The 27,727-nt window shown below is 34.9% G+C and overlaps 1 protein-coding gene and 2 long non-coding RNA genes across 3 annotated transcripts; all 3 read left to right on the top strand.

Moving 5' to 3' along the window:
• Positions 1–2,580: 2,580 nt before the first annotated feature.
• Positions 2,581–4,019, top strand: LOC135802815 (uncharacterized). The gene is made up of 2 exons (XR_010550630.1): positions 2,581–2,626; positions 3,361–4,019. It is a non-coding gene; the product is annotated as an uncharacterized lncRNA (long non-coding RNA).
• A 1,364-nt stretch (positions 4,020–5,383) lies between these two features.
• LOC135802812 (uncharacterized) lies at positions 5,384–9,712 on the top strand. The gene is made up of 5 exons (XR_010550629.1): positions 5,384–6,289; positions 6,611–6,820; positions 6,939–7,039; positions 7,099–7,197; positions 7,307–9,712. It is a non-coding gene; the product is annotated as an uncharacterized lncRNA (long non-coding RNA).
• A 324-nt stretch (positions 9,713–10,036) lies between these two features.
• Positions 10,037–20,682, top strand: LOC135802813 (uncharacterized). The gene is made up of 28 exons (XM_065316441.1): positions 10,037–11,676; positions 11,746–11,899; positions 11,971–12,131; positions 12,297–14,045; positions 14,115–14,269; positions 14,339–14,504; positions 14,572–15,036; positions 15,190–15,509; positions 16,383–16,434; positions 16,548–16,599; positions 16,742–16,764; positions 17,043–17,094; positions 17,237–17,259; positions 17,373–17,424; positions 17,567–17,589; positions 17,703–17,754; positions 17,897–17,919; positions 18,033–18,084; positions 18,199–18,250; positions 18,364–18,419; positions 18,529–18,581; positions 18,859–18,910; positions 19,024–19,075; positions 19,189–19,240; positions 19,352–19,403; positions 19,517–19,916; positions 20,058–20,119; positions 20,193–20,682. The coding sequence occupies exons 10-19, from the start codon at positions 16,588–16,590 to the stop codon at positions 18,205–18,207; spliced, it is 321 nt and encodes a 106-aa protein (XP_065172513.1). The 5' UTR covers positions 10,037–11,676; positions 11,746–11,899; positions 11,971–12,131; positions 12,297–14,045; positions 14,115–14,269; positions 14,339–14,504; positions 14,572–15,036; positions 15,190–15,509; positions 16,383–16,434; positions 16,548–16,587; the 3' UTR covers positions 18,208–18,250; positions 18,364–18,419; positions 18,529–18,581; positions 18,859–18,910; positions 19,024–19,075; positions 19,189–19,240; positions 19,352–19,403; positions 19,517–19,916; positions 20,058–20,119; positions 20,193–20,682.
• Positions 20,683–27,727: the final 7,045 nt, after the last annotated feature.

The following is a 27,727-nucleotide window of genomic DNA, read 5'->3' as shown; positions in this document are numbered from 1 at the left end:
TTTATACGTAGGTACATCGCAGTATCAATACAATGTGCTGCAGTCAAGACAAATTTGTCACTGACTAAAGATCCTCCACAACCCCATTTTACTTCATTATCATGATCATAACCCAATGCCACCTAAAATAAAAATAATGGCGGTAAAACCATATGGGGATATTCTCGAGCTTGTGCATCGTATCCACCGCCTCCAATTATTTTTTCCACTATTCTATTCAAATACACTTCCTTGCATTCTGTAAAAAAGATTAAGAGTGAAATGTTATATGTCACTAATTATTTACGTGTATATTAAAATCATACTCACTTTGTTTACCTACTGATTTCGCCAACTTCTCGTACACTAGTGCAATTTGCGAGATTACATTCATCTACTTGAAAAAGTTTCAACTTACCGTTCTATCAAAATTACTAGTTTTGTTAGATGCGCGTACATTGTTTAAACTTTTCACGCTTTTATTATAACTCGAGTTTGAGTTGAGTGTTTACAACTGCACTGATTCAATGTCAATCTGCAATTAAACCACGTTTATAATGTTAACTACTAATCTTCACATATTTAATTACTTTGTTATTCCTGTACAAGTAAAACCAGTTTTTTGCTATTTGCTACTAGGAAATGGATTAAAAACTTAACAACAGTTTCACTTCTTTTCAAGTGTAGACAGAGATTATATTATAGATGAAATTTTCTTTTTTATTTCAAAAACAATATCTTTTACAATACCAGCTTAATTATTACAATTTACTCAAATTTGATGATTGGCCAAACAATAGATTCAATCCACTCAATATAATGTGAGACTCTTGTATATACCTACTCCTGGTTTCTAGTCAGGATAAGGTTTTCCAAAAGAGAAGTTAATTCCAATTGTGTAACCTGTACTGTACTCTGCATTTTCTACTTGTAGTGGTCCCCAGAATCACCCTATAAAAAAGTCAATATTGATAATAACAATTAATTTACTACGACATTTACATAAATAGTATTATATTTGACAAGTATCAATATGTTCGTCTCCTGCATACATCTGACTATCATCATCAACTCCCTTTTCAGTAATCTTCTTTTTCCTGTTTTTGAGTATGCTTCATCACATACACTGTGCTCTGCTTTTACTTAGTAACCTTATCACCTGTAAACGCGCTGCGTTTCTAACTACGAAATAGTTCCTCCCCAACCAATAGCGGCTTGTAGGCAAGCTGGTGCGCAATAAAAGTGCCCTTCTCGGGTTCTTTTCAAATGGCTGATCTAATTCTACCAAGGCAATGTCATTATATGCTGATGGAGGATTTCTAAATCTGGATGGATTATGGTGCGGGTTATGTTGAAATCTTGGGATCAGCGTTATCATTGTAGCTTTAGACCTCTGAAGTATTCATATTTTAAATCTAAGTCTAAATTTACGAGTGTTTGCATATTACATTGCGGTGTTAATACATCAATTTTTTCATAATTAAAGATCCTCCACATGCCCATTTTAAATTGTTCCATTCACCGTAACCCAGAGCAGCCTGTAAAAAAATAATAGTTTGCTTTTGATAGAATACGAGAAGATTCATAACACTGACCATGTGGAGATATTCTTTTGCTTTAGCATCATATCCACCTCTCCACCCACAATCCACACTTCAGTTTCTGGAGTGTGGAAATCTGTGTAAGTAGACTTCTCTGCATTCTAAAACATTATAATATACTCGTAGATTTCTGATATTCACTGATTAATCCACATACTTTGTTTGCTGATTTCTTCCAATTTTGCGTCGTGCAGCTGTAATTTCAAATCATTTTCAAACATAAATATATTTATTTCTTTTATTGTTTACTTACGCGCGGTTGTACATGTATGCAATACTGGTATTAATGTCACAGATAAAGTTACTATATATTTAAGTGTTAGATAGCATTATTTGCAAGAATGCGATTTTCATTAAATCTATGTTGTTGCAGTCTCAATGCCAATAGTAAACGACTGGAGCAATTATTAAATACTTCCAAAGCATAATGTAACAAAGATGTATTACTCAATGCAATTAAAAAAACTGGTTGCATTATTTTACTTGCTTCTTGTAACCATTTATAAAGTGTTTGTTATAAATAAATAAATTCTCCTCGCACCTAATCTAAATTGCGGAGATGCCGCTAGCGTGAACTAAAAATCATAAAATAGATTGATGCTGTTGCATTTAAATATTTATCTGACAAACGTGAGCATTCGACACGAGGTAGTTGTTTTGAACTTACAATTTACACTTTCATATCAATTCTCATTATTGTCGTCTGCCGCTCTCACCTCTACACACGCCACAGGTACCAAATGCAATTCGCGTTTAAGATTAGCGTGCTATCAACGCACCGGCTTTGCATCTCTTGCTTTTCTTGTATAACAAGCTTGTCCGTGTATTGCCGCTAGTTTCGTGCGGTCTCTGGATTGATAAGAGACGTGTGTGCGACAATGAAAGCAATGAGCAATACGTAACGTGATTTGCTGCTGCTTAAGAGTGCTAAAACTTCATTATTTTCAACCAAAACACAAGAAAAAGCAAGAAGAAACTACGCAGAAACAAACACAAAAAGCAGCTTGGCATGGTCAAGACAAGTCGTTGTTTCCGTCTATAACCAGGTATGTGGAACCAAGCCTCTATTGATAATATTAAGTCGAGCGGTTCATGTGCGTTTATATTACAGCATGTAATGAGTAAGTATTACGCAAAGCGAGGCGCCTTGCCGTCAAAAGAATACATAAAGGTTCCAACGATCCAACTTGAAACACATGGCGGACGATATCCCCTTACAAACCTAAAGCAACCCAATTAGGAACCAACTAGAAATTTGTTTATATATGTTCTCACCTGTATTTATTCCCGCTGAATCTGATTTAGCAGTCAGAACATCAAAATTCTCATCAAATCTAAAGTTAGCATCATGAATACATTAAATTAACCAAATGCAGTTAGAACAGAATTTAATCAGCCATAAATGCAAACACAACGTTTAGGGGTATCTTAACTAGCTTAAGAAGCGCTGGCAGTCAGAATTGCAAATTTCCCTCCTCTTTCACTGTTCATCACCAATGGCAACCAAAAGCAGATATCAGGTTTTAAATTGTGTCTGTAACAAAAAAAAGTGACTTAAAAAACAGAATCTTCAAACATTATTTCATGTTCAAATTATAATTTTTTTACATTTATTTGATGATAAATTATAGTTTTAAACAAATTAAATCAAACACATTGTGGTTTCAAGTTTTTTAAGTTAAATCTTCGAACATGTAGTTCAATTATTCGTGTTTTAAAAAGTGGTTAGTTGTTTAACTATTTCTTGAGCTTTTTACATGAATTTTACCTAATTTTGCAGATTCTGAGGTGCAATTCACTTGAGGGAGCCTACAACAATGTTGCAAATTGAGGTTCAGCACACCGCGTGTTTTCACATCCTCCACAAAACGTGTCAGCAACATCAGAGCATCGGTATCGATAGTTTATGAGATGATCTAACGATTAGCCGTCGTGGAATTGTCATTTTCTGTGCAGGAAAACCGTACATTTTCTATAAAACTACCTGTTGCAGGCGCAAGAGTGAAGCCTCTGGAAAATATTAACTTATATTACATTTTCGAAGATAACACTTTCTGGTGCAATTTAAAAGCGGCGAAACTTAGTTTTAAAGTCTGAGTTAACATTTGAGAAGTGGTTGAATAAATGTTCACACTACGTCGATTATCGCAAAGGTCGTGATTTCGGGCGGGATTTAAAATCTTACACAAGTTAGAAGCAAACCCTTCCACAGAACTGTACGTGAAAAGCGCGCTTAATTCTCTTCATTTAAAATAAGATTAACCGTAAGTGATAATTTTTTTGAGAAATAAATGATTTCCGATAATAACAACATGTAAAGGTTAATACTTAAACTGTTGCCGTAATATTGCACCACTGACCCTTAAAATTATGTGAAAAATCATCAAATAAGTTATTGTCACATTCAATCAATTTTGAATTATAGGAAGTCCCTAATTACATAGTGAGTCAAAAGTTGGCATTTTTTACCCCCACCCCTTTGTCTACAGGAAGAAGGAACTGCAGCTTCGGCCATTGTCCATTTGCGGTTTTATCGTCGTGCTGTGCGGGTCGTTCGAGGCGTTGGTCCTGTAGTTGAATCCACAAAAATTTAAAAATAAAATAATTATTCTTTTAAACAAGAACTCAAGTTAGAATATCTAGAAATAGATAATCAACACGCGTAAAATAACAATTGGCCGCTCAAGTAAGTAATTTATACTTTTAATAGATTTTAAAGCAAAGTACAGTCGCGACATAAGTAGCTGAAACAAAGAACGGGAATAGAAAAGCACCTAATTTCATATATTCATATTGTTTTTTAATGAATTAGTCGAATCAATCAATCAATCATATCTTCAGTTACACACAACAAGTCTTACATGTCTCGTTTAATTAGGGTTAAAAATTTTTCAATCACCCGAAAAAAATTTTTCAAGCGTCGGCGTGCTGCTCCGTAATTGGTCGAAACCGAAACAACGCCACAAAATTCAAAATGGCCGGCTAACGCTTTCCTTTTACAGCGTGTCATGTTTGGTTGGAACCCGATGTCGCTGTCGGCTTCCATGATGGCCGCAAAATCTTCTCAACGTTCACAGTGGTGCTTCGTGATTGGTCGGAACATGATGACGCCACTATATGATGCTCAACGGTTAATAACCATGAACATAACCGTTTTTACAATTAGATTGCACCAATGAAGCCTGCACAACGGATTGTACAATTTAATGGGTGAGTAATTTATTGCATTTTAAAACATTTTTATCTTCGAGTTACTAAAAGTTAAAATCTTATTAAAATGTTTCTTGTAAAATGAAAATTATTTTTAAAATCTACTTTTATTTACAGAATCAGTCAACAGTCATCATGAGCAGATATTATGTTCACAACAACAGTCATATTAAATTAACCAAATGCAGTTAGAACAGAATTTAATCAGCCATAAATGCAAACACAACGTTTAGGGGTATCTTAACTAGCTTAAGAAGCGCTGGCAGTCAGAATTGCAAATTTCCTCCTCTTTCACTGTTCATCACCAATGGCAACCAAAAGCAGATATCAGGTTTTAAATTGTGTCTGTAACAAAAAAAAGTGACTTAAAAAACAGAATCTTCAAACATTATTTCATGTTCAAATTATAATTTTTTTACATTTATTTGATGATAAATTATAGTTTTAAACAAATTAAATCAAACACATTGTGGTTTCAAGTTTTTTAAGTTAAATCTTCGAACATGTAGTTCAATTATTCGTGTTTTAAAAGTGGTTAGTTGTTTAACTATTTCTTGAGCTTTTTACATGAATTTTACCTAATTTTGCAGATTCTGAGGTGCAATTCACTTGAGGGAGCCTACAACAATGTTGCAAATTGAGGTTCAGCACACCGCGTGTTTTCACATCCTCCACAAAACGTGTCAGCAACATCAGAGCATCGGTATCGATAGTTTATGAGATGATCTAACGATTAGCCGTCGTGGAATTGTCATTTTCTGTGCAGGAAAACCGTACATTTTCTATAAAACTACCTGTTGCAGGCGCAAGAGTGAAGCCTCTGGAAAATATTAACTTATATTACATTTTCGAAGATAACACTTTCTGGTGCAATTTAAAAGCGGCGAAACTTAGTTTTAAAGTCTGAGTTAACATTTGAGAAGTGGTTGAATAAATGTTCACACTACGTCGATTATCGCAAAGGTCGTGATTTCGGGCGGGATTTAAAATCTTACACAAGTTAGAAGCAAACCCTTCCACAGAACTGTACGTGAAAAGCGCGCTTAATTCTCTTCATTTAAAATAAGATTAACCGTAAGTGATAATTTTTTTGAGAAATAAATGATTTCCGATAATAACAACATGTAAAGGTTAATACTTAAACTGTTGCCGTAATATTGCACCACTGACCCTTAAAATTATGTGAAAAATCATCAAATAAGTTATTGTCACATTCAATCAATTTTGAATTATAGGAAGTCCCTAATTACATAGTGAGTCAAAAGTTGGCATTTTTTACCCCCACCCCTTTGTCTACAGGAAGAAGGAACTGCAGCTTCGGCCATTGTCCATTTGCGGTTTTATCGTCGTGCTGTGCGGGTCGTTCGAGGCGTTGGTCCTGTAGTTGAATCCACAAAAAATTTAAAAAATAAAATAATTATTCTTTTTAAACAAGAACTCAAGTTAGAATATCTAGAAATAGATAATCAACACGCGTAAAATAACAATTGGCCGCTCAAGTAAGTAATTTATACTTTTTAATAGATTTTAAAGCAAAGTACAGTCGCGACATAAGTAGCTGAAACAAAGAACGGGAATAGAAAAGCACCTAATTTCATATATTCATATTGTTTTTTAATGAATTAGTCGAATCAATCAATCAATCATATCTTCAGTTACACACAACAAGTCTTACATGTCTCGTTTAATTAGGGTTAAAAAAAATTTTCAATCACCCGAAAAAAAATTTTTCAAGCGTCGGCGTGCTGCTCCGTAATTGGTCGAAACCGAAACAACGCCACAAAAATTCAAAATGGCCGGCTAACGCTTTCCTTTTACAGCGTGTCATGTTTGGTTGGAACCCGATGTCGCTGTCGGCTTCCATGATGGCCGCAAAATCTTCTCAACGTTCACAGTGGTGCTTCGTGATTGGTCGGAACATGATGACGCCACTATATGATGCTCAACGGTTAATAACCATGAACATAACCGTTTTTTTACAATTAGATTGCACCAATGAAGCCTGCACAACGGATTGTACAATTTAATGGGTGAGTAATTTATTGCATTTTAAAACATTTTTATCTTCGAGTTACTAAAAGTTAAAATCTTATTAAAAATGTTTCTTGTAAAATGAAAATTATTTTTAAAATCTACTTTTATTTACAGAATCAGTCAACAGTCATCATGAGCAGATATTATGTTCACAACAACAGTCATATTAGATTGCCAAATTATTATCTTTTGCAACAGTCTACTGAACCCAAGAAGTGAGTTTAAAAACTAAAATAATTACTCTAATTTACTAATTATTATATAATCTTTTTAGGAGCTATACTGATCGACAATTACCACTGAATGTCAGGAAACACATCATCCCTAATCCATCACCAACATCAGGGGGTAGAAAGATGACCCAATGACTTTGGTAAGTTGTCTTATAATGTTCTTTACTTTACACTTTTATTTACCTGCATGCAATACTAATAAATAATTCGGTAATAATATTTTTAATAATTAAAATTTTTTGTTTTTAGAGTGTTGTGCAATGCCACACCAGATGAGACCAGGTGATGGAGGGAAATGGAATGGAGCATGGACATATGAAAGAAGGATAACCCGATAGATGAGGAATGGCCCGACCTCCAACCAATCTCTTCCAACTCTCCGGATTCTCCTACGAAATGTTGCACAAACCTGGCCATGCGACATGGGATTAAGGTAGGCAGGGGTGATGTCACTGATCAGAAGGCTGGCGTATGCATGTCACTCTTGTATCTGGGGGTGGCGTGTGAAACCAGTACTTGGTCATTCGACTAATCCTCCCAGCATTGCTAGAAACGCCGGATGTCTATAAGTAGTGAGTTTACCTTTATTATACCTATCACGGATCGCGGTAAATTCAATCGCGTTTCAAAGTCAAAATCATTTCAAAACTAAAGTATTATTGCGAATAGTTTATTTACAATTTGCATTCAACTTACTCGTATGTGTCACCGTGAACACTTTGCTTAAAATTTGCTCGTGTAGCAACTGAATTTTGTTTATTTTCCGTTTTTGTTCGAACGCACGTATAATCTTACACACACTCACACACAACACTAAACACATACCCCACACTCACTTACACTTTTTGCTCTGTTCATGATCATTGACGGGGTTCTTGGGTATTTGGTGTGTCTAGGCACATTCATTACCTTACATTCTCAACACAACACTTACACGTTCTGTTCACGCAGAACACCACAAATAACACAAATTAAATCAATGCATCGGTCGGGGCATTTTTTGGCAGAGTCAAATCTGCAACAGTAAACAATTTTAAGAATGAATGGATTGATTGTTGAATGTATTATTACTTTGTATGATTGTGTTGCACTGTATTGTATTTCATTTCATTTGTGTATGTCGTGTTAAATTTTGGTCTACCAAAAGCCGGCTGCTGCCGCTGGGATGTGGCAGTCGGTCACTTTCTTTATATTCGGCAAAACCGTTTTGCACTTTGAGCACAAATCGCCAAACGCGTCGCGGGTTAGGTGCGCTCTTTTTTATTATAAGCGGTTTGTGCTCACTAAGCTATCTCATGTAGGTACTTAGGTAGGGACAAAGGCAGGTCTTATTAAAATAGTTATAAGTATCCTACTCCTCTTAGCTGTGTGAATGATGAATATTCTTTAGAAATTTGTGTACTAATCTTTTTCCGCTTTCAGGGTAATCGCGAATTAGCTATTGGTTGTCATTAGGTAGGGTTTTAGGTCCTTCCTTATCCTCATTAATGTCTTTTTTCTTACAGCAATTTATATGTGTGTGCTAATCAAATTTATTTCTCTTTTAGGTGACATTTGTTTATTTTTCGTATTTGTTATTGTTATTTTAATTTGTATTGTGTGTGTGAATGAGTTCCAAAAATCCTCACTAATGAATTATGTATTTCTTTTAGCACTTTTTATGTACTAATCACATATTTCTTCTATGTTTTCAGGGCGTTTTGTTTGAATTGATTACTAATATTTTAATTTATGTTGCAGGATCCGGGATGCTAAGCCATTGTGGATGTTCTGTGCTGTTTTGTGTTCTATTCTTGAAATTTACTAGTCACAACTTTGTTTGCTTGTTTGTTTGATACAGGTATTCGAAGTGCTTGGTGAACTGGTAGAATCATTGATATGAATGTATTAATAATCATTTATTACTAGTCCTTGTGTCTGTTAAAATTTATGGAAAACCGCTCAAAGTGAACTCGAAAAGCTGAATGCTTTGCTGCTGCAAATGTCAATCCATCATTATTCATCAATGGATAAAGAAGATAATTCAAGAAACGGGATTCTGATATGACGGGAAAGAATTTCTGCAATATACCAAAGGAAGAAGAAGATTTTAAATGGGTGGAATTGTAGAAATGAGAAACCAAGAACCAGTCTGTATCAATTGGAAACTTGTACTCGTTAATATTTGGTAAACAAAATCTGCTTTAATTTCAACTGGACTTCATTTCAATTTTGCATTAAAACATTTAGAGTCAATCGGTCAACAGTTACATACTCACACACACACACACACACACACACACACATACACTTACACTTTCTACCCTGTTCATGATCATTGACTGGGCCAAGGTATTGCTGTGTCTCGGCACTGCTTTACCTGACATTTTTAACATTACTACACCTACACATTTTTCACATCATCATAAATAACATAAATTAAAACCATACAACATTGGGTCAGCAACAACAGGAACCGAATAAAATGAAGAATGATACTCAAATATTGAATTAGATTTCATTTTCTGGGGAAAACATTTGCAGGCAGCCAACTTCAAATTGCATCATTTATAATAAGACACGAAGAAACCAAACAGATGGAGAATTTTCCCAAAGATGTACTCGTATGAAGATAAAATCATTAAGAAAATGAAAAATATTGGCGAATCGAATTATTCCGAAAGGACGAAAAATCGAAGATATACCTAATGGATCCTGAACCAAAGAATCAACTTCAAGTTTGATACATTGGGAAAAATGGATAAACTGAATCAAATTGAAATTAGCATTGGAATTGATATAATTGTGTTTGTGCATTTTATATAGTGCGCGTGTGTTGAATATAGTGCGGGACTGTCGATATTATAATTGTGTTTGTGTATTTTTATATAGTGCGCGTGTGTTGTTTACATAGAAAACACATGCAGGAGTCGTATCAACTTCTGTGCAGTGTTGTTCATAATTACTAATGCGCGAGTGTTGCAATATAGTGCGCGAGTGTTGAATTATAGTGCGGGAGTGAAAATCGAATTTCATCAGTTTTTACACTTGCATACATACACACATACAGTCACACTTTTTGCCTTGTTCATGATCATTGACGGGGTTCTTGGGTAGTGGTGTGCTTCGGCACATCTTACCTTACATTTTAACACAATCACCAACACATACACATTATCATAAATAACATATATATTAGTGCAGTGCAGTGAAGTGAGTGAGTAGTGTTCAAATGTAATATACAAAACCCCGGAAGAAGGATAATAGATATTGAAACTAGAAATTTCATCATCAACTGAAAATGGAAATGAATAAAACTCAGAAAAAGAAATGGAATGAGAATGGAAATTATGAAATGCTGATGTCAACAGAATTTGCAGTGCAGTGAAGTGTTGTGTATTGTAGTGCGCGAGTGTTGTTTCATAGTGCGGGAGTGAAAATCGAATTTCATCAGTTTTTACACTTACATACATACACACATACACTCACACTTTTTGCCTTGTTCATGATCATTGTCAGGGTTCTTGGGTTTTGGTGTGCTTCGGCACATCTTACCTTACATTTTAACACAATCACCAACACATACACATTATCATAAATAACATAAATATTAGTGCAGTGCAGTGAAGTGAGTGAGTGAGTAGTGTTTAAATATAAGTGTGCGCATTATTATTGCTGTTTAACAATTGTTCAGGACGCAGAAAACAGAAGACAAAACCCCAGAAGAAGGATAATAGATATTGGAACTAGGAATTTTATCATCAACTGAAAATGGAAATGAATAAAACTCAGAAAAAGAAATGGAATGAGAATAGAAATTATGAAATGCTGATGTCAACCGAATGTGCAGTGCAGTGAAGTGTTGTGTATTATAGTGCGGGAGTGAAATTCAAATTGCTTTAGTTAACAATTACATACATTTACACACACACACATACACATTTACACTTTTTACTCTGTTCATGATCATTGTCAGGGTTCTTGGGTTTTGGTGTGCTTCGGCATATCTTACCTTACATTTTAACACAATCACCAACACATAATACACATTATCATGAATAACAGATATATTAGTGCAGTGCAGTAGTGCAGTGAAGTGAGTGAGTAGTGTTCAAATATAAGTGCGCGCATCATTATTTTTCAATGTCACTGTTTAACAACTGTTCAGGACGCAGAAAACAAAAGACAAACCCCCAGAAGAAGGATAATATATATATTGGCACTAGGAATTTCATCATCAACTGAAAATGGAAATGAATAAATCTCAGTATGAGAAATGAAATGAGATTGGAAATTTTGAAATGCTGATGTCAACAGAATGTGCAGAGCAGTGAAGTGTTGTGTATTATAGTGCGCAAGTGTTGAATTATATTGTGCATTAAGCAAGTGTTAGTGCAGGAGTGCGCGAGTGTTGCAATATAGTGCGGAAGTGCTGAGATATTTAATAATTTCTTTACAGATGCATCAACAATTTATACGTATTTTTTAACTGCACGAAAATTAAAAGTCACTGAATTAATTGTCATGTTGCACGTTGTTGTCTTGCTTTTGAATGCGAAACAAGAAGATTCTTCCATCCTGAGGACCAAGAAGAGATGACGCAATCTATTTAAATAAGGCCCATTTCATAGGAAGTTGAAGTGAGTAACAATAACAATTAATTTTTGGTTTCAATAATATTTAATTTTATTTATGTTTACTGTTAACAGAAGCCGAAGAAGATGATGTTATCCGTCCCCGCCGAGGTCGATCCTGAAGGTCCCAAATCAGCCAGCTTTCCAACTGTCCCTATGGGTCAGGGCCTGATGTGTATACCCATCAAGGAATGGGTTCCTACCCTCGCAAAGCCGGAAAGAAATTGAGGTAAATGTTATAAGAATAAATTTATTAATACAAAATTGTTTATTTACTTATTTTGTTAATGTTATCTGTAGCTGGAGAACAGGTGCGGAGCAGTTCCATCCACGCCGCGGTCGATCCAGACGTATCCAGCTTCTCAGCGAGAAAAAGCCTTTGGGGTCAGGGCTCGATGTGTATACCCATCAAGGAATGAGCTGCTGCCTCCAGAGGATTGAACAGCCTCCAAGATGCTGAGGTGAGTGTCATTACAATCAAAATTAATTACATTCTGCTCAAAATATTATTAATATTATCTTAATTATAGAATTTAAATAAGATTTTAATATTGTACATGATTTGAATTATTAGTCTGATGTTAAATAGATTACGTACTCATTAATATGTATATAATTATTTATAGGAGCTGGATGATGACATCATTTCCTTAGAGATCAAGATGAGGTTTCAAGTATAGGGAATAAGGGGCATAAATATGTACACAAATTATGAATTTTTAATTGCTTTAATAATTTGATTTGTTTTTCTTAGTTTTTCCAAAAGAACTTCAATGCTAGAAGACGAATTATTGTAATCGATTCAGAATCCAGAAAACGATCTTTAATCGAATGAAATAAATATGGGTTCTCATTGGAGAAAAAAAGCTATTTAAATGGAAAAGCAACCATGGACCAGCCAGTATCAATAGCAAACGAATAAAATGGTAAACAAAATCTGCTTTAATTTCAACTGATCTTCGTAGAATCAATCAGGCAACTATCAGTTAACAGTCATGTACAGAATCAAGAATTCAAACGAAACTATGTTAAAACTTCAAGTTAGAATCAACAAATTGAGAAGAGCAAGAAATCAATTTGGAAATTGGAATGAACATGAATAACAACAATAACTGTGATAAATAATAGTGTTTGTGTGTTTTTATATAGTGCGCGAGTGTTGTATCATGGTGCGGGAGTGAAATCCAAATTTCTTTAGTTAACAATTACATACACTTACACACCCTCACACATTTACACTTTTTGCCCTGTTCATGATCATTGTCAGGGTTCTTGGGTATTGGTGTGCTTCGGCACATCTTACCTTACATTTAAACACAATCACCAACACATACACATTATCATAAATAACATATATATTAGTGCAGTGCAGTGAAGTGAAGTGAGTGAGTAGTGTTCAAATATAAGTGCGCGCATCATTATTTTTCAGTGTCACTGTTTAACAACTGTCCAGGACGCAGAAAACAGTAAACAGAACCCCAGAAGAAGGATAACAGATATTGGAACTAGGAATTTCATCATCAACTGAAAATGGAAATGAATAAATCTCAGAAAGAGAAATGAAATGAGATTGGAAATGAATGTGCAGTGCAGTGAAGGGTTGTGTATTACAGTGCGCGAGTGTTGTTTCATAGTGCGGGAGTGAAAACAATTACATACACTTACACTCACACACATTTACACTTTTTGCCCTGTTCATGATCATTGTCAGGGTTCTTGGGTATTGGTGTGCTTCGGCACAACTTACCTTACATTTTAACACAATCACCAACACATAATACACATTATCATAAATAACATATATTAGTGCAGTGCAGTAGTGCAGTGAAGTGAGTGAGTAGTGTTCAAATATAAGTGCGCGCATCATTATTTTTCAATGTCACTGTTTAACTATTGTTCAGGACGCAGAAAACAATAAACAGAACCCCAGAAGAAGGATAACAGATATTGGAACTAGGAATTTTATCATCAACTGAAAATTGAAATGAATAAATCTCAGAAAGAGAAATGAAATGAGAATGGAAATTCTGAAATGCTGATGTCAACAGAATGTGCAGTACACATACATTATATTGTATGTATGTATGTATGTATGTATGGTGCGTTTAGTTACCTAAGCAAGGGTTAGTGCGGGAGTGCGCGAGTGTTGTAATACAGTGCGGGAGTTCTGAGATATTTAATAATTACTTTACAGATGCATCAACAGTTTATACACATTTTTTAACTGCACGAAAAGTCATAGTCATTGAATTAATTGTCATGTTGCACGTTGTTGTTTTGCTTTTGAATGCGAAACAAGAAGATCCTTCTATCCTGAGGGCCAAAGAGAGATGACGCGTTCTATTTAAATAAGGCTCATTTCATAAGAAGTTGAAGTGAGTAACAATAACAATTAATTTTTGGTTTCAATAATATTTAAGTTTATTTATTTTTTCTGTTAACAGAAGCCGAAGAAGATGATGTTATCCGTCCCCGCCGAGGTCGATCCTGAAGGTTCCAAAATCGGTCAGATTTCTAGCTGCCCCGAAGGGTCAGGGCCTGATGTGTATACCCATCAAGGAATGGGTTCCTACCCTCGCAAAGCTAAAAAGAAACTGAGGTAAATGTTATAAGAATAAATTTATTTACAAAATTGTTTATTTACTTATTTTGTTAATGTTATCTGTAGCTGGAGAAGAGGCCGATGTGGAGCAGTTGCATCCACGCCGCGGTCGATCCTGACGTATCCAGCTTCTCAGCGAGCACAAGCCTTTGGGGGTCAGGGCTCGATGTGTATACCCATCCAGGAATGGGCTGCTGCCTCTAGGGGTATAAACAGCCGCCAAGATGCTGAGGTAAGGATTTTTACAATCAAATTTTGCTTACAATATTATTAATTCATTAAATATTCTTTATTCATAGAAGCTGGGTTACAACATTTCTTGCCACTGTCGGGATTTAACTAATAGAGGACATGCGACAACAACAATTATCCAGCACCAAAAAACATTTATTGTTATAATTTTTTTAATTGCTTTGATGTTTTTTGTTTTAGTTTTGCCAAAAGAACTTGAAAGTTAAGAAGACGAAACATTATAATGGAAGATGTCATATTCTATAGAGAACATAAAATTGATCTACAAATGTCAGAATGAGATAACGCAAGGTTGTGTTTCATGTGTTCACGAGCAGTTCGTAGTGTAGTGTAGTGTAGTCATAGCAAGCGCGTAGTCGTAGGTTGTAGTTGTAGCTGTAGTCGTAATCTAGAAGTAGTGTAGTGGACTGCAAAATGAACACAGAGATACAATCGTTGCAAATGTAACTGACTGCGTTTATTGATGAGAGATGTGAAGATGCATATCGACAGTAATTGTTCCGGAACGACCTGCAAGTTAACTTCATTTATTCAATTTATACATCTATGAAAATATTTTTATTTAAATCAGAAATGGATGTTGCAAAACGACTCTTGATAAAACCATTACAAATCTGGTTATAAAACTATTGTTTATTTCAATTAAAATATGTTTACTGTTTTAGGAAGAAACACTCAACTCTTGCCACCGTCGACGTCTACCAAGAGAGACCCGGGGCAAAGAAGCAACATTTTGTTTTGATATCACGATTTTTAAATAAATAAAATCGAGACATTATTACAATATAACATAATTGTTATTATATAAACATACTATTCTTTGGGGTGGTTGCTGAGTGCGTAATCACTTCATCCTCATCATAATTAAAAATTTTAATTTGCTACATAAATTGTATTCTTGTTTAGCAAAGGACTAATTCTTGCTTGCTGTCTGGATTTTGCACCTGACCCCGACATCGTAGGAGAAATATTCTCGTATCAGATTGTAAGCGCTGAATTTCTTTATCATATTCAGAAATAATTTTTGTGATTAAATTATTAATTAGCAACAAAAATTGCATTCTTATTTTTCGTGGTACATATAAACTACAATACAATAAAATTGCTGTAGAATTAAACTTTTGTGCTTGCCAATCATGTAGCCTACACAACAGAAAAATAACTGGTTCGGGAGAAAGGCTGTACGGTCTTACAGTTTTCTACAAAAATTGAGTATATTGGTCCCTTGCCACTAGATGGCGCTAGTGGTTTAAGTCTTTGTGCAACTTTCTGCTGCCTCATTATTTTGCTTGTCAATAGATAGCGCTACACGCGTTTTTTTACAAGTTTATTTTCGTCCGCAATTTATTTCGAATCAGTCTTATTTTGTGCGTTGTTCGTACGTTCGACGTTCGCCGGTTTTAAAGTTCGTTTCTCATTGGGTGATCACAGTCGCAGTTCACAAAGTTTCTTTTCTAATTCGGTAATAGTATTGCAATATCGCGAGTCATTTGCTACCGCTGGTTTATACGCATCTTGCATATATTATCCAAGTGATTTTGGCGCATTCTTTCATTCCCTGAGTCCTGAGTTGATTATTCTGCATGAAACATTATTTGTTGCAAATAGTGCCCGTTTTCTTGGAGCGTGCGCGCAGTATTATCGCGTATTATCATGCCGCGTTGCTGACTGCGCTGCGCGGTATGCTCAGCGCCACTCAGCGCAGCTATGAGCAGGTCGTTGATTGACTCGGGCGTGTTTCTCGCGGTTGTTATCATTTTATTTTGAGTTTGTAATTTGTTTGCTCGCGTTGCAACAAAAATTGTATTATTGACAATACTTTATGGTGTTTCAAAGGCCTAATTTTTGCTTGTTTTAGGTGTTTTGCACGTGAACTCGACATCGAAGGAAAACTATTCTTTCATCAGATTGTAAGTATTAAATTTCTTTATCATTTTCATAAATAATATTGGTGATTAGCTTATTAATTAACAACAAAAATTGCATTTTTGTGCTTCGAAGAACTAATTTTTGTTTGTTTTAGGTGTTTTGAACCTGAAGCCGATGTCCTAGGAGAATCATTCATGTATCAGATTGTAAGTAACAAATTTCTTTATCATTTTCATAAATAACATTGGTGATTAGCTTATTAATTAGCAACAAAAATAGCATTTTTGTGTTTCGAAGATCTAATTTTTGCTTGTTTTTGGTCTTTTGAACCCGAACCCGATGTCCTAGGAGAATCATTCATGTATCAGATTGTAAGTAACAAATTTCTTTATCATTTTCATAAATAACATTGGTGATTAGCTTATTAATTAACAACAAAAATTGCATTTTTGTGTTTTGAAGGACTAATTTTTGCTTGTTTTAGGTGTTTTGCACGTGAACTCGACCTCGAAGGAAAACTATTTTTTCATCAGATTGTAAGTATTAAATTTCTTTATCATTTTCATAAATAATATTGGTGATTAGCTTATTAATTAACAACAAAAATTGCATTTTTGTGCTTCGAAGAACTAATTTTTGTTTGTTTTAGGTGTTTTGAACCTGAAGCCGATGTCCTAGGAGAATCATTCATGTATCAGATTGTAAGTAACAAATTTCTTTATCATTTTCATAAATAATATTGGTGATTAGCTTATTAATTAACAACAAAAATTGCATTTTTGTGCTTCGAAGAACTAATTTTTGTTTGTTTTAGGTGTTTTGAACCTGAAGCCGATGTCCTAGGAGAATCATTCATGTATCAGATTGTAAGTATTAAATTTCTTTATCATTTTCATAAATAACATTGGTGATTAGCTTCTTAATTAACAACAAAAATTGCATTTTTGTGTTTCGAAGAACTAATTTTTGCTTATTTTAGGTGTTTTGAACCTGAAGCCGATGTCCTAGGAGAATCATTCATGTATCAGATTGTAAGTAACAAATTTCTTTATCATTTTCATAAATAACATTGGTGATTAGCTTATTAATTAGCAATAAAAATAGCATTTTTGTGTTTCGAAGATCTAATTTTTGCTTGTTTTTGGTCTTTTGAACCCGAACCCGATGTCCTAGGAGAATCATTCATGTATCAGATTGTAAGTAACAAATTTCTTTATCATTTTCATAAATAACTTTGGTGATTAGCTTATTAATTAGCAACAAAAATTGCATTTTTGTGTTTCGAATGACTAATTTTTGCTGATTTTAGGTGTTTTGAACCTGAATCCGACGGCCTAGGAGAATCATTTTTGTATCAGATTGTAAGTATTAAATTTCTTTATCATTTTCATAAATAACATTGGTGATTAGCTTATTAATTAACAACAAAAATTGCATTTTTGTGTTTTGAAGGACTAATTTTTGCTTGTTTTGGGTGTTTTGAACCTGAACCCGACATCGTAGGAGAACCATTCTTGTATCAGATTGTAAGTATTTAATTGCTTTATCATTTTTATAAATAACTTTGGTGATTAGCTTATTAATTAATAACAAAACTTGCATTTTAGTGTTTCGAAGGACTAATTTTCGCTTGTTTTAGGTGTTTTGAACCAGAACCCCACATCATAGGAGAACGATTCTTATATCAGATTGTAAGTATTAAATTTCATTATCATTTTCATAAATAACTATAGTAATTAGCTAAATAATTAGCAACAAAAATTTGCATTTTTATGTTTCGAAGGACTAATTTTTGATTGTTTTAGGTGTTTTGAACCTGAAGTCGACATCGTAGGAGAACCATTTTGGTATCAGATTGTAAGTATTAAGTTTCTTTATTATTTTCATAAATAGCTTCAGTGATTAGCATATTAATTGGTAACAAAAATTGCATTTTTGTGTTTCGAAGGACTAATTTTTGCTTGTTTTAGGTGTTTTGAAACTGAACCCGACGTTGTAGAGAAACGATTCTTATATCAGATTGTAGGTATTGAATTTCTTTATCATTTTCATAATTAACTTTTGTAATTAGCTTAATAATTAGCAACAGAAATTGCATTTTTGTATTTCAAAGGACTAATATGTGTTTGTTTTAGGTTTTTTTAAAACTGAATCCGACCTCGTAGGAGAAGCTTTCTTGTATCAGATCGTAAGTATAAAATTTCTTTATCACTGTCATAAATAATTTTAGTGATTAAGTTACAAATTAGCAACAAAAATTGCATTTTTGTGTTTTGAAGCCCAAATTTTTGTTTGATTTAGGGGTTTTCACCTGAAGCCGACTCTGTAGGAGAAATATTCTCACATTAGATTGTAAGAAATAAATTTCTTAATCACGTTGATAAATAACTTTGGTGATTAGATTATTAATTAGCAACAAAAATTGCATTTTTGTGTTTCGAAGAACAAATTATTGCTTGTTTTAGGTGTTTTGCACCTGAACCCGACATCGTAGGAAAACTATTCTCACATCAGATTGTAAGTATTAAATTTCTTTATTATTTTCATAAATTATTTTAGTGATTAATTTATCAATTAGCAATAAAAATTGCATTTTTGTGTTTTGAAGCACAAATTTATGCTTGTTTTAGGTATTTTGAACCTAAACCCGACATCGTAGGAGAACCATTCTTGTATCAGATTGTTAGTATTTAATTGCTTTATCATTTTCATAAATAACTTTGGTGATTAGATTATTAATTAGCTACAAAAATTGCATTTTTGTGTTTCAAAGGACTAATTTATGTTTGTTTTAGGTTTTTTGAAACTGAATCCGACATCGTAGGAGAAGCTATCCTGTATCAGATTGTAAGTATTAAATTTCTTTATCATTTTCGTAAATAACTTTGGTGATTAGCTTATCAATTAGCAATAAAAATTGCATTTTGTGTTTTGAAGAACTAATTTTGCTCGTTTTAGGTATTTTGAACCTGAACCTGACATCGTAGGAGAACCATTCTTTTGTTAGATTGTAAGTATAAATTTTCTTTATCTTTTTCATAAATAACTTTGTTCATTAGCTCATTAATTAGTAACAAAAATTGCATTTTTGTGGTTCGAAGAACAAATTCTTGCTAGTTTTAGATGTTTTGAACCCGAACTCGACATCGTAGGATAACCATTCTTATATCAGATTGTAACTATTTAATTTCTTCTATATACGCACTTACCGGTAGAATCCAACATGTACGCATGCGCTGCATACTTTACTTTGCTTGCGCACTCAATATTGTCATCTGTCCTTGGCCCCGGCAGGTTAGTTGTGCAGTCTTAGCGCATCTCCGTAGTATTATATCTCGTGTTTTTAAAGTGTAATATTCAATTGGCAATCGACTGCAGTTAATGACAAATGAGTTACGATGAATTGTGTTTAAAATTTTCATAAATGCGCAAATTTAGTGTCTTCTTGTGAGTTTCATCAGTCGGATATTACAATGTGGATGCAACATTTGTTGAAGACTATTGTGATGAGAAAATTTACATAGTAAAAAATATATTATTACCATATTAAATCTTATTTTTGTTATCTTTATATTTGGGTGCTATAAAGTTTTAGTTAAATTAGCGAATTAAAAATGAATTGAAGTCACAAATCACAGCGCATCTGATTTGTGTTTGTTTTTAGACGTCAAGGAGTTGAACGTGATCTTGGTGTACGAGATCGTGCAATCGTGCCCGCATTCAATTGTGAGTATTGAAATTCTTATCATTTTTTTATCTGCTCCGTTCACGTAGCCTGCTATATCTTTTCCTTGTTTAGTCGATCGTGCGATGTTGTTCGGAACACACGTGTTTGGATCACAAGTCGATCTTCGTAACTAGTTTGCGCGTTTCTTGTGATTTTAAGTCGGTAGTTGAATTTGAATCGATTAGCACAGATAACATTTAGAATTAACGGACTAGTGCGGCGTGCAGTTAATGAATTATCGCGCGTGGAAGCCAGAATTGTGCAGTTTTACATTGTTCGCACGTTTTTGCCGTCGGCCATCGGATATCTCTCGTCGACACGAAGAATTCTTACTGGATTTATATATTTTTGTACATTTATTAAATAATTCAAACGTGGAAATATACTTCGATTGTTTCCTGTGTGGAAATCTAATCCGTACCAGTTTGTGAAGATTAAACATTCAAGTAAGTGTAACTTGTAACTTAAGTCACTTTTGTAAGTAACGTTGAACACATGTACTTAAATTTGTGTATGTACTGTCTTGATTAAATGAGTTTGAATAAAATATAATTTAATAGTATATTTTGAAGCAGTTATCTCTCTGTGTTCCTATTGTCGTTTTCAGAATTAGATTTAAAGATTATATTATATTTGATTACCTGTGTTTGAAATGCGTATAAGCGATGTATAAATGTTGATGTTTTTAAAAAGGTGAGATACAGAACAACATTTATACCTGAAACGAATAGAGTTTGATAAGTGAGCGTTGTGGCTCAGGTGGCATGTGCATATGCTAGCATGCTGGAGGTTCGTGGATCGAGTCTCAGTTGTAGACGCTTGAATTTTATTAAATAATAAGGGGTACGAAATGTGGGTTGCATACCCACAAAATTCAAAATTCATATGTTAGAAATAACTTGAAAAGCAGAATACGACAAGAAACAACGGTAAGAATAAGTAGAAGAGAATAGGAGGGAGAAGGAAAACAGAAAAGAAGGAAGAAGTACAAGGAAGAAATAAAGAATAGAGGGGTAGGCAAAATTTTAAATTTTTTGGCACGTAATCCATTCTCAGGGCAGTCTACGGTCGATCTCCCAGAGCGCCCCGGCATCCTGGTCGATCTGCGCTTCAGTCATCCATTGCTCGGCATCCCTGCAGCTACACGATGTCTCTGCGCTTCATCCCCGGAATTATCAGGCATATCAACAAATTTTTATGGTGGGGGATCATCCCCAGAGAGGGACTCCCCTTATAAGGACATCCTTTTTAAGAACTTGTAAAAATTTCTAATTTTTAAGTCGCCTCAAAGGGAGGGACACTTCAAAAATATTCTTACAAGTTCTTACCTGTACCTGAAATGAAAGATGGAGTACACAAATCATACAGGATACCTTAACAATTTTTTATAAGTGGGGATCATCCCGGTGGGAAGGCTCATTATATAAGGACTTGTAGATATATTTCCAAAGTCGTCTCTTTCAGAACCGACGACAACACTAACTAGAGAATACTCTCTGTTGACCTATACCTGAAATGATAGAGAGGGAGGTGCGCAAAACCATAAGATATTACCATTGCCTTTTACATTTCTTTATTAACAGAGTGAAAATACAATACAACTTCAGAGACTTGCAGGAACAATATTGAGAACAATGATGTCATTTTAAAGAACATGTTTACTTGACCTGCATAGCCATATACTAACTGCTTTCTGAAATTACAAAGATAACTTACTGGAAAATAGCAAATTAGGCCCTGTTTTCGCTTTACGTGACTATAGTGGAAGAAAATTATATACAGAGTTGTATCAAAAAAAAAATCTTCAATTAAAAAGAAAATCACTTAAAACAATATAGATAGCTCATTTTTCACTGGGCATTAAAGAAAAGAATTTATATACAGGGGTGATAGAAAAAATCAAAAATAAGTGTTATTAGCTTCTGTTTCTTCCTGGATATCTAAGGAAGTGATAGGTGCGGGGAGAGAAACATAATAAATAATACATTTACAAAGCAATTTTAATTTTATAGGCATCTTTTAAAGCAATACTAACACAAGACCGGAAAATTTGAATTTGTTCCGCATCTCTAGACGCCCCACTGAAGTTACTACGCCCGCCTAGATCGCGTGCAAACCCGAAAAAACACAAACATATCACAGGGTTAAAAAATTACTTTTTATACATTTTCGCGGGTTTTCAAATCCGAATTCCTGCAACAATTAAATACCATCCGACGGAGAATTTAATTGCATCTTTAGATATACGATGATGAAGTTACTACGCCGCCCTGGGTGCATGCAAACCCGAAAAACACAAACATTTCACAAAAGGGTTGAAAAAATTACTTACCATATATGCAAATTTTTGCCGGTTGCCAGGTCGAATTACTGCAACAGTGCAAATACCATAGCGGAGAATTTAATTCCGCATATCTAGACGCCCGCGGGAAGTTTGCTACGCCGCCTAGATCGCATGCAAACCCGATAAAACACAAATATTTCACGAAATAGGGTTGAAAAATTACTCTTATATGCAAATTTTCGCTGGTTGTAGGTCGAATTCCGGCAGCAATTAAATACCACTCGACGGAAAATTTGAATTCCGCATCTCTAGACGCCACGCTGAAGTTACTACGCCGCCTAGATTGCATGCAAACCCGAAAAACACAGAGCTTATTTCACAAAAAGGGTTGAAAAATTACTCTTATGCACATTTTTTCGCGGGTTGCAGGTGAGAATTCCTACAACAATTAAATACCACCCACGACGGAGAAATTAATTCCGCATATCTAGACGCTACGTTGAGTTACTACGCCGCATAGATCGCGTGCAGAGCCAAAAAAACAAATATTTCACGAAAATGGTTGAATAATTACTGTATATGCAAATTTTCGCGGAGTTTGCAAATCGAATTCCTGCAACAATTAAATACCACCCGACGGAAAATTTAATTCCGCATCTCTAGACGCCGCGGTGAAGTTGCACGCCTTACAGATCGCGTGCAAACCCAAAAACACGAACATTTACGAAAAGAGGGTTGAAAATTATTCATACATACGAAATTTTCGCGGGTTGCAAGTCAGATTAATTCACCACAATTAAATACCACCGACAGAGAATTTAATTCCATATCCTAGACGCTACGGTAAGTTGCTACCTCGCATAGATCGCGTGTAAGCCGAAAAACAAAAAATAGTTCACGAAAAGTTGAAAAATTACACTTATATGCAAATTTTCGGGGGTTGTAGGTCAAATTCCTACAACCATTAAATACCCTGCGACGGACAATTTAATTTCCGCATCTCTAGTAGCTACGGTGAAATTACTACGCCGCATAGATCGCGTGCAAATCCGAAAAAAACAAATATTTCACAAGAAAAGGGTTGAAAAATTACTCTTATATGCCAATTTTCGGGGGTTGCAGGTCAAATTCCTATAACAATTAAATACCAGCAGACGGAAAATTTAATTCCGCATCTCTAGACGCTACGGTGAAATTACTACGCCGCATAGATCGCGTGCAAACCCGATAAAACACAAATATTTCACGAAAAAGAGTTGAAAAATAACACTTATATGCAAATTTTCGCGAGTAACTGGTCGATATCCTGCAAAAATTAATGACCACCCGACGGAGAATTTAATTCCGCATATCTAAACGCTCCGCTGGAGTTGCTACGCCCCCTAGATCGCGTGCAAACCCGAAAAGACACAAACATTTCACAAAAAAAGGTTAAAAATTACTCTTATATGCACATTTTTGCGGGTTGTAGGTCGAATTCCTGCAACAATTAAATACCACCCGACGGAGAAATTAATTCCGCATATCTAGACGCTACGGTGAAGTTACTACGTCGCCTAGATCGCGTGCAAACCCGAGAAAAAACAAATATTTCACGAAAAGAGGGTTGAAAAATTATTCTTATATGCTAATTTTCGTGGGTTGCAAGTCGAATTAATTCTACAATTAAATACCACCCGACAGAGAATTTAATTCCGCATGTCTAGACGCCACGGTGAAGTTACTACGTCGCTTAGATCGCGTGCAAACCCGAAAAAAACAAATATTTCACGAAAAATTGTTGAATAATTACTCTTATATGCAAATTTTCGCGGGTTGCAAATCGAATTCCTGCAACAATCAAATACCACCCGACGGAGAATTTAATTCGCTGTCATCTAGACGCCCGCAGGAGGAAGTTGCTTCTGCGCCTAGATCAGCATTGCAAGCCGAAAAGACACAAACATTTCAAAAAGGGTTGAAAAATTACTCTTATATGCACATTTTCGCGGGTTGCAGGACGAATTCCTGCAACAATTAAATACCGACGGAGAAATTAATTCCGCATCTCGAAAAAAACCAATATTTCACGAAAAATGGTTGAATAATTACTCTTATATGCAAATTTTCGCGGGTTGCAAATCGAATTCCTGCAACAATGAAATACCACCCGACGGAGAATTTCTTTCCGCATGTCTGGAGTTACTACGCCGCCTAGATCGCGTGCAAACCCGATAAAACACAAATATTTCACGAAAAGAGGGTTGAAAAATTATTCTTATATGCAAATTTTCGTGGGTTACAAGTCGAATTAATTCTACAATTAAATACCACCCGACAGAGAATTTAATTCCGCATATCTAGACGCCACGGTGAAGTTGCTACGCCGCCTAGATCGCGTGCAAACCCAAAAAAACACAAACATTATACGAAAAGAGGGTTGAAAAATTACTCTTATATGCAAATTTTTGCGGGTTGCAGGTCGAATTCCTGCAACAATTAAATACCACCCGATGGAGAATTTAATTCAGCATATCATTAATTCCGCATCACTCGTCACGCCGTTCAAGTATATGTATACTCGTATATGTGACGCCGTTCGCGGGAAATTAAAGGCGTACGTGTAACGAGCACGAATGTATAGAACAAGCAAGTAATATATACCATACCAGTATTTTATGCGTTCCAACACTCCGACAGGGGCTGATGTACTTAGCAACTCGCCGTCTTGTGAGTTGCAATATACACTTAACCGGCATTTACGGACAATAAAGATGCAAATAGCCAATAACAATACTGTAGTCACAAGTTAAAACTAAATGGTCTATTGGCAATCGAATATAATGCAAAGTTAAAAAGCACAAGTCCGAACAAACGATACGAGTCGCGAGAGACACGTCTGAATCAACTAGAGACCGACACGACACTGAGCGCAATCCGCGGATAGTGCACCCCGTAGCCGAGCAAGTTCACGCGACGCTACAGTTCACGATAAGAAAGCAAGAGATGCGCAAAACCGGTGCGCCGATTGCGCGCGACCTTGTACGCGAATTGCAATAGGCCCGATCTAAACTAAACGTGAATATGCTGCATGCGGTGTAAGAGGTTTGCAACGACGACACTCGAGAATCTCATGCGTTGCATTCCACGCGGCGGAAGCGATAAGAAAGTAAATTGTGTTCAAAACAAATACAAAAACAAAACAAAATTCTCGTGCCGAATGCGAACGTTTATGCTTCTGCCATCTGTGAATGTTACACCTAGAAGTCCCGGAATTAAGATTATTAATTAATGAAATATTGCGCGTATTTACATTACCTATTAAAGTGGTGTTTTGCAATTTGTATTAATTGCAAAATGTCTGCTGGAAGTGCACAATTTTGTCATCCTTCTTGACGCAGAGCTGAAGGCTGCTCTTATCTTGCGTACGCTAAAGTTATCATAATGTACCGTGCGTGCGTGGCTTGGTCGTTCTTGATTAAAACGTAAATAATTAAGGTCAAAATTAAAGATTAAAAATAAAGCGGTGCCCATTTACATATAGTATTGCAATTTTGTATACTAAGCTAATAAAATAGTATATGAAGTTTCAAACGCGCTAAACGGCATTTTAGTTGAGTAATTCTTACGTTATAATTTATTTTTTATGAGACTTTTGAAATTTCCATTTCCGAATGTTATTAAAAATGATAAAAGTGGTGCTTTTTCATATTTTACCTTGTGGTTTTGTTCGCGAATATCACGAAAACTAAGAGTTATAGACAGAATTGAAGATTCTTAATCTACTAAACTCGAACACCAGTAGGGCGAGACGTGAGAGGATGGCAACGAAAACACACGGCAATTTTGGACGTTGCTATTCGCACAGCAATATAAAAGTGTAAACACACACAATTCTCGTGTCGTGTCGTTTGCTGATAAATATAGAAATAAACAATACAAATCTATTTTACGATTTTAACTTCATCCTCCTCAATTTATACTAAGTTTTGAAATTAATGATAAATTAAAATTCAATTTGCGTAATTCAAAGTTACTATGCTAAAAGTTTGCCCGATTTTACATCAAATATTTAAGTGATATATAAATTTTACTAAGATAAGAAGTTGAGAACAATGTCTTATTGATTCTTGTCTAAATAAAACTTCAAATTTCCATTCGTAATTTTCTGACCGAATTTTGTCATTTGGTACTAACTAATCTGAAATCTAGGAACTCTTTTTATAAATAATAAAATTATTTTACTTACCAGTTATGCAAAACCGTAAATCGAAGATATGTTGATAGACACTGAAATAAATGAGAAACAAAATATTAGTAACAGCATTTTGTACCATGTTGAAATGAATCTGAGTTCCGTCGGAACCCAGTTTTTACATAAAATTTCTTTTATTCGCCTAGTAATGATAGGAATGACAATATTTACCATGTAGCACATTAGTCCATAATCATCTGCTGATGATATAAATGTCTTTTACGTGTCATTTAATTATTGGCATTCAAAAAACATTGCCGGCCGTCGCCCGACGACAACGAACTCACAAACACGTGAATACCCTAAACACGCAGAATTTAGAATTACGAAGATTACACACGCGATAATAAATTAAACACGTTTATTAACACTAATTATCACCGGCAATCATGAAATAAAACGCGATTTGCCTATCCAATATCAAAGAATAACACAAGCCAAAAGTCTGGAATGTATCCTCGCCGTTATCGCACCGATGCAACAAAACAAAATTCACGCGCTGTAATATTTTTAGTTTAATCTGCACTGTTTCGCCATCTGAAGATATTTTCTAGTACCTCACCAAAATACAAAGTGTTTCATGCAGTGGGGCGCGCAGGTGTAGCAGTGTGGAATTGTTTATGAGTCAGTGACTAGTCACGCACTTAAATGGTAGCGTCCTGTGAGACACGTACGGGAAAATGTTCATGCGCCTCCCAAACTAAATGAATAGCAGTTTTATACAATAATGCAATAAGTCAAACGGATTGAAGATTTTTAATCTACCTAAAACTCCCAATAAAATAGGCTAGTTAAATTGGAAACTTAAAAAATGAAATAATAATTGTTTTGAAAAAGAAAGGACGTCATGCGTAAAATTTATTTTTATTTTTGTATTTTGGCCTTTATTATTAAATTATTGAAGATATTTCAAAGGTATACGACGAAAAATTAATTGCGCTTGAGTTTTGTATATTTGCCTAGGATACGCAAACAATATTTTTGCGTGCAAACTCGAAAAAATACATTTCACGAGAAAGTATGACAAAATCACCCTTTTATGCAAATTTTCACAGGTTAATTCCGCATCTTTAGACGCCGCGCGGAAGT

Source organism: Atheta coriaria, unplaced genomic scaffold, assembly GCF_025399875.1.
Source record: "Atheta coriaria isolate IRGN ID8LTWV9N9 unplaced genomic scaffold, Caltech_Dcor_3.1 hic_scaffold_56_pilon, whole genome shotgun sequence".
Classification (NCBI taxonomy): Eukaryota; Metazoa; Arthropoda; class Insecta; order Coleoptera; family Staphylinidae; genus Dalotia; species Dalotia coriaria.
Note: the sequence above shows the minus strand (reverse complement) of the source record. Positions and strands in the feature narration are given on the sequence as shown.

Excerpts from the sequence above, each read along its gene's own strand:
- LOC135802813 (XM_065316441.1), top strand. Across the intron at positions 16,765-17,042 it reads AATCATTCATGTATCAGATT|GTGTTTTGAACCTGAAGCCG; the intron begins GTAAGTAACAAA and ends TGTTTGTTTTAG. Across the intron at positions 17,590-17,702 it reads AATCATTCATGTATCAGATT|GTGTTTTGAACCTGAATCCG; the intron begins GTAAGTAACAAA and ends TGCTGATTTTAG.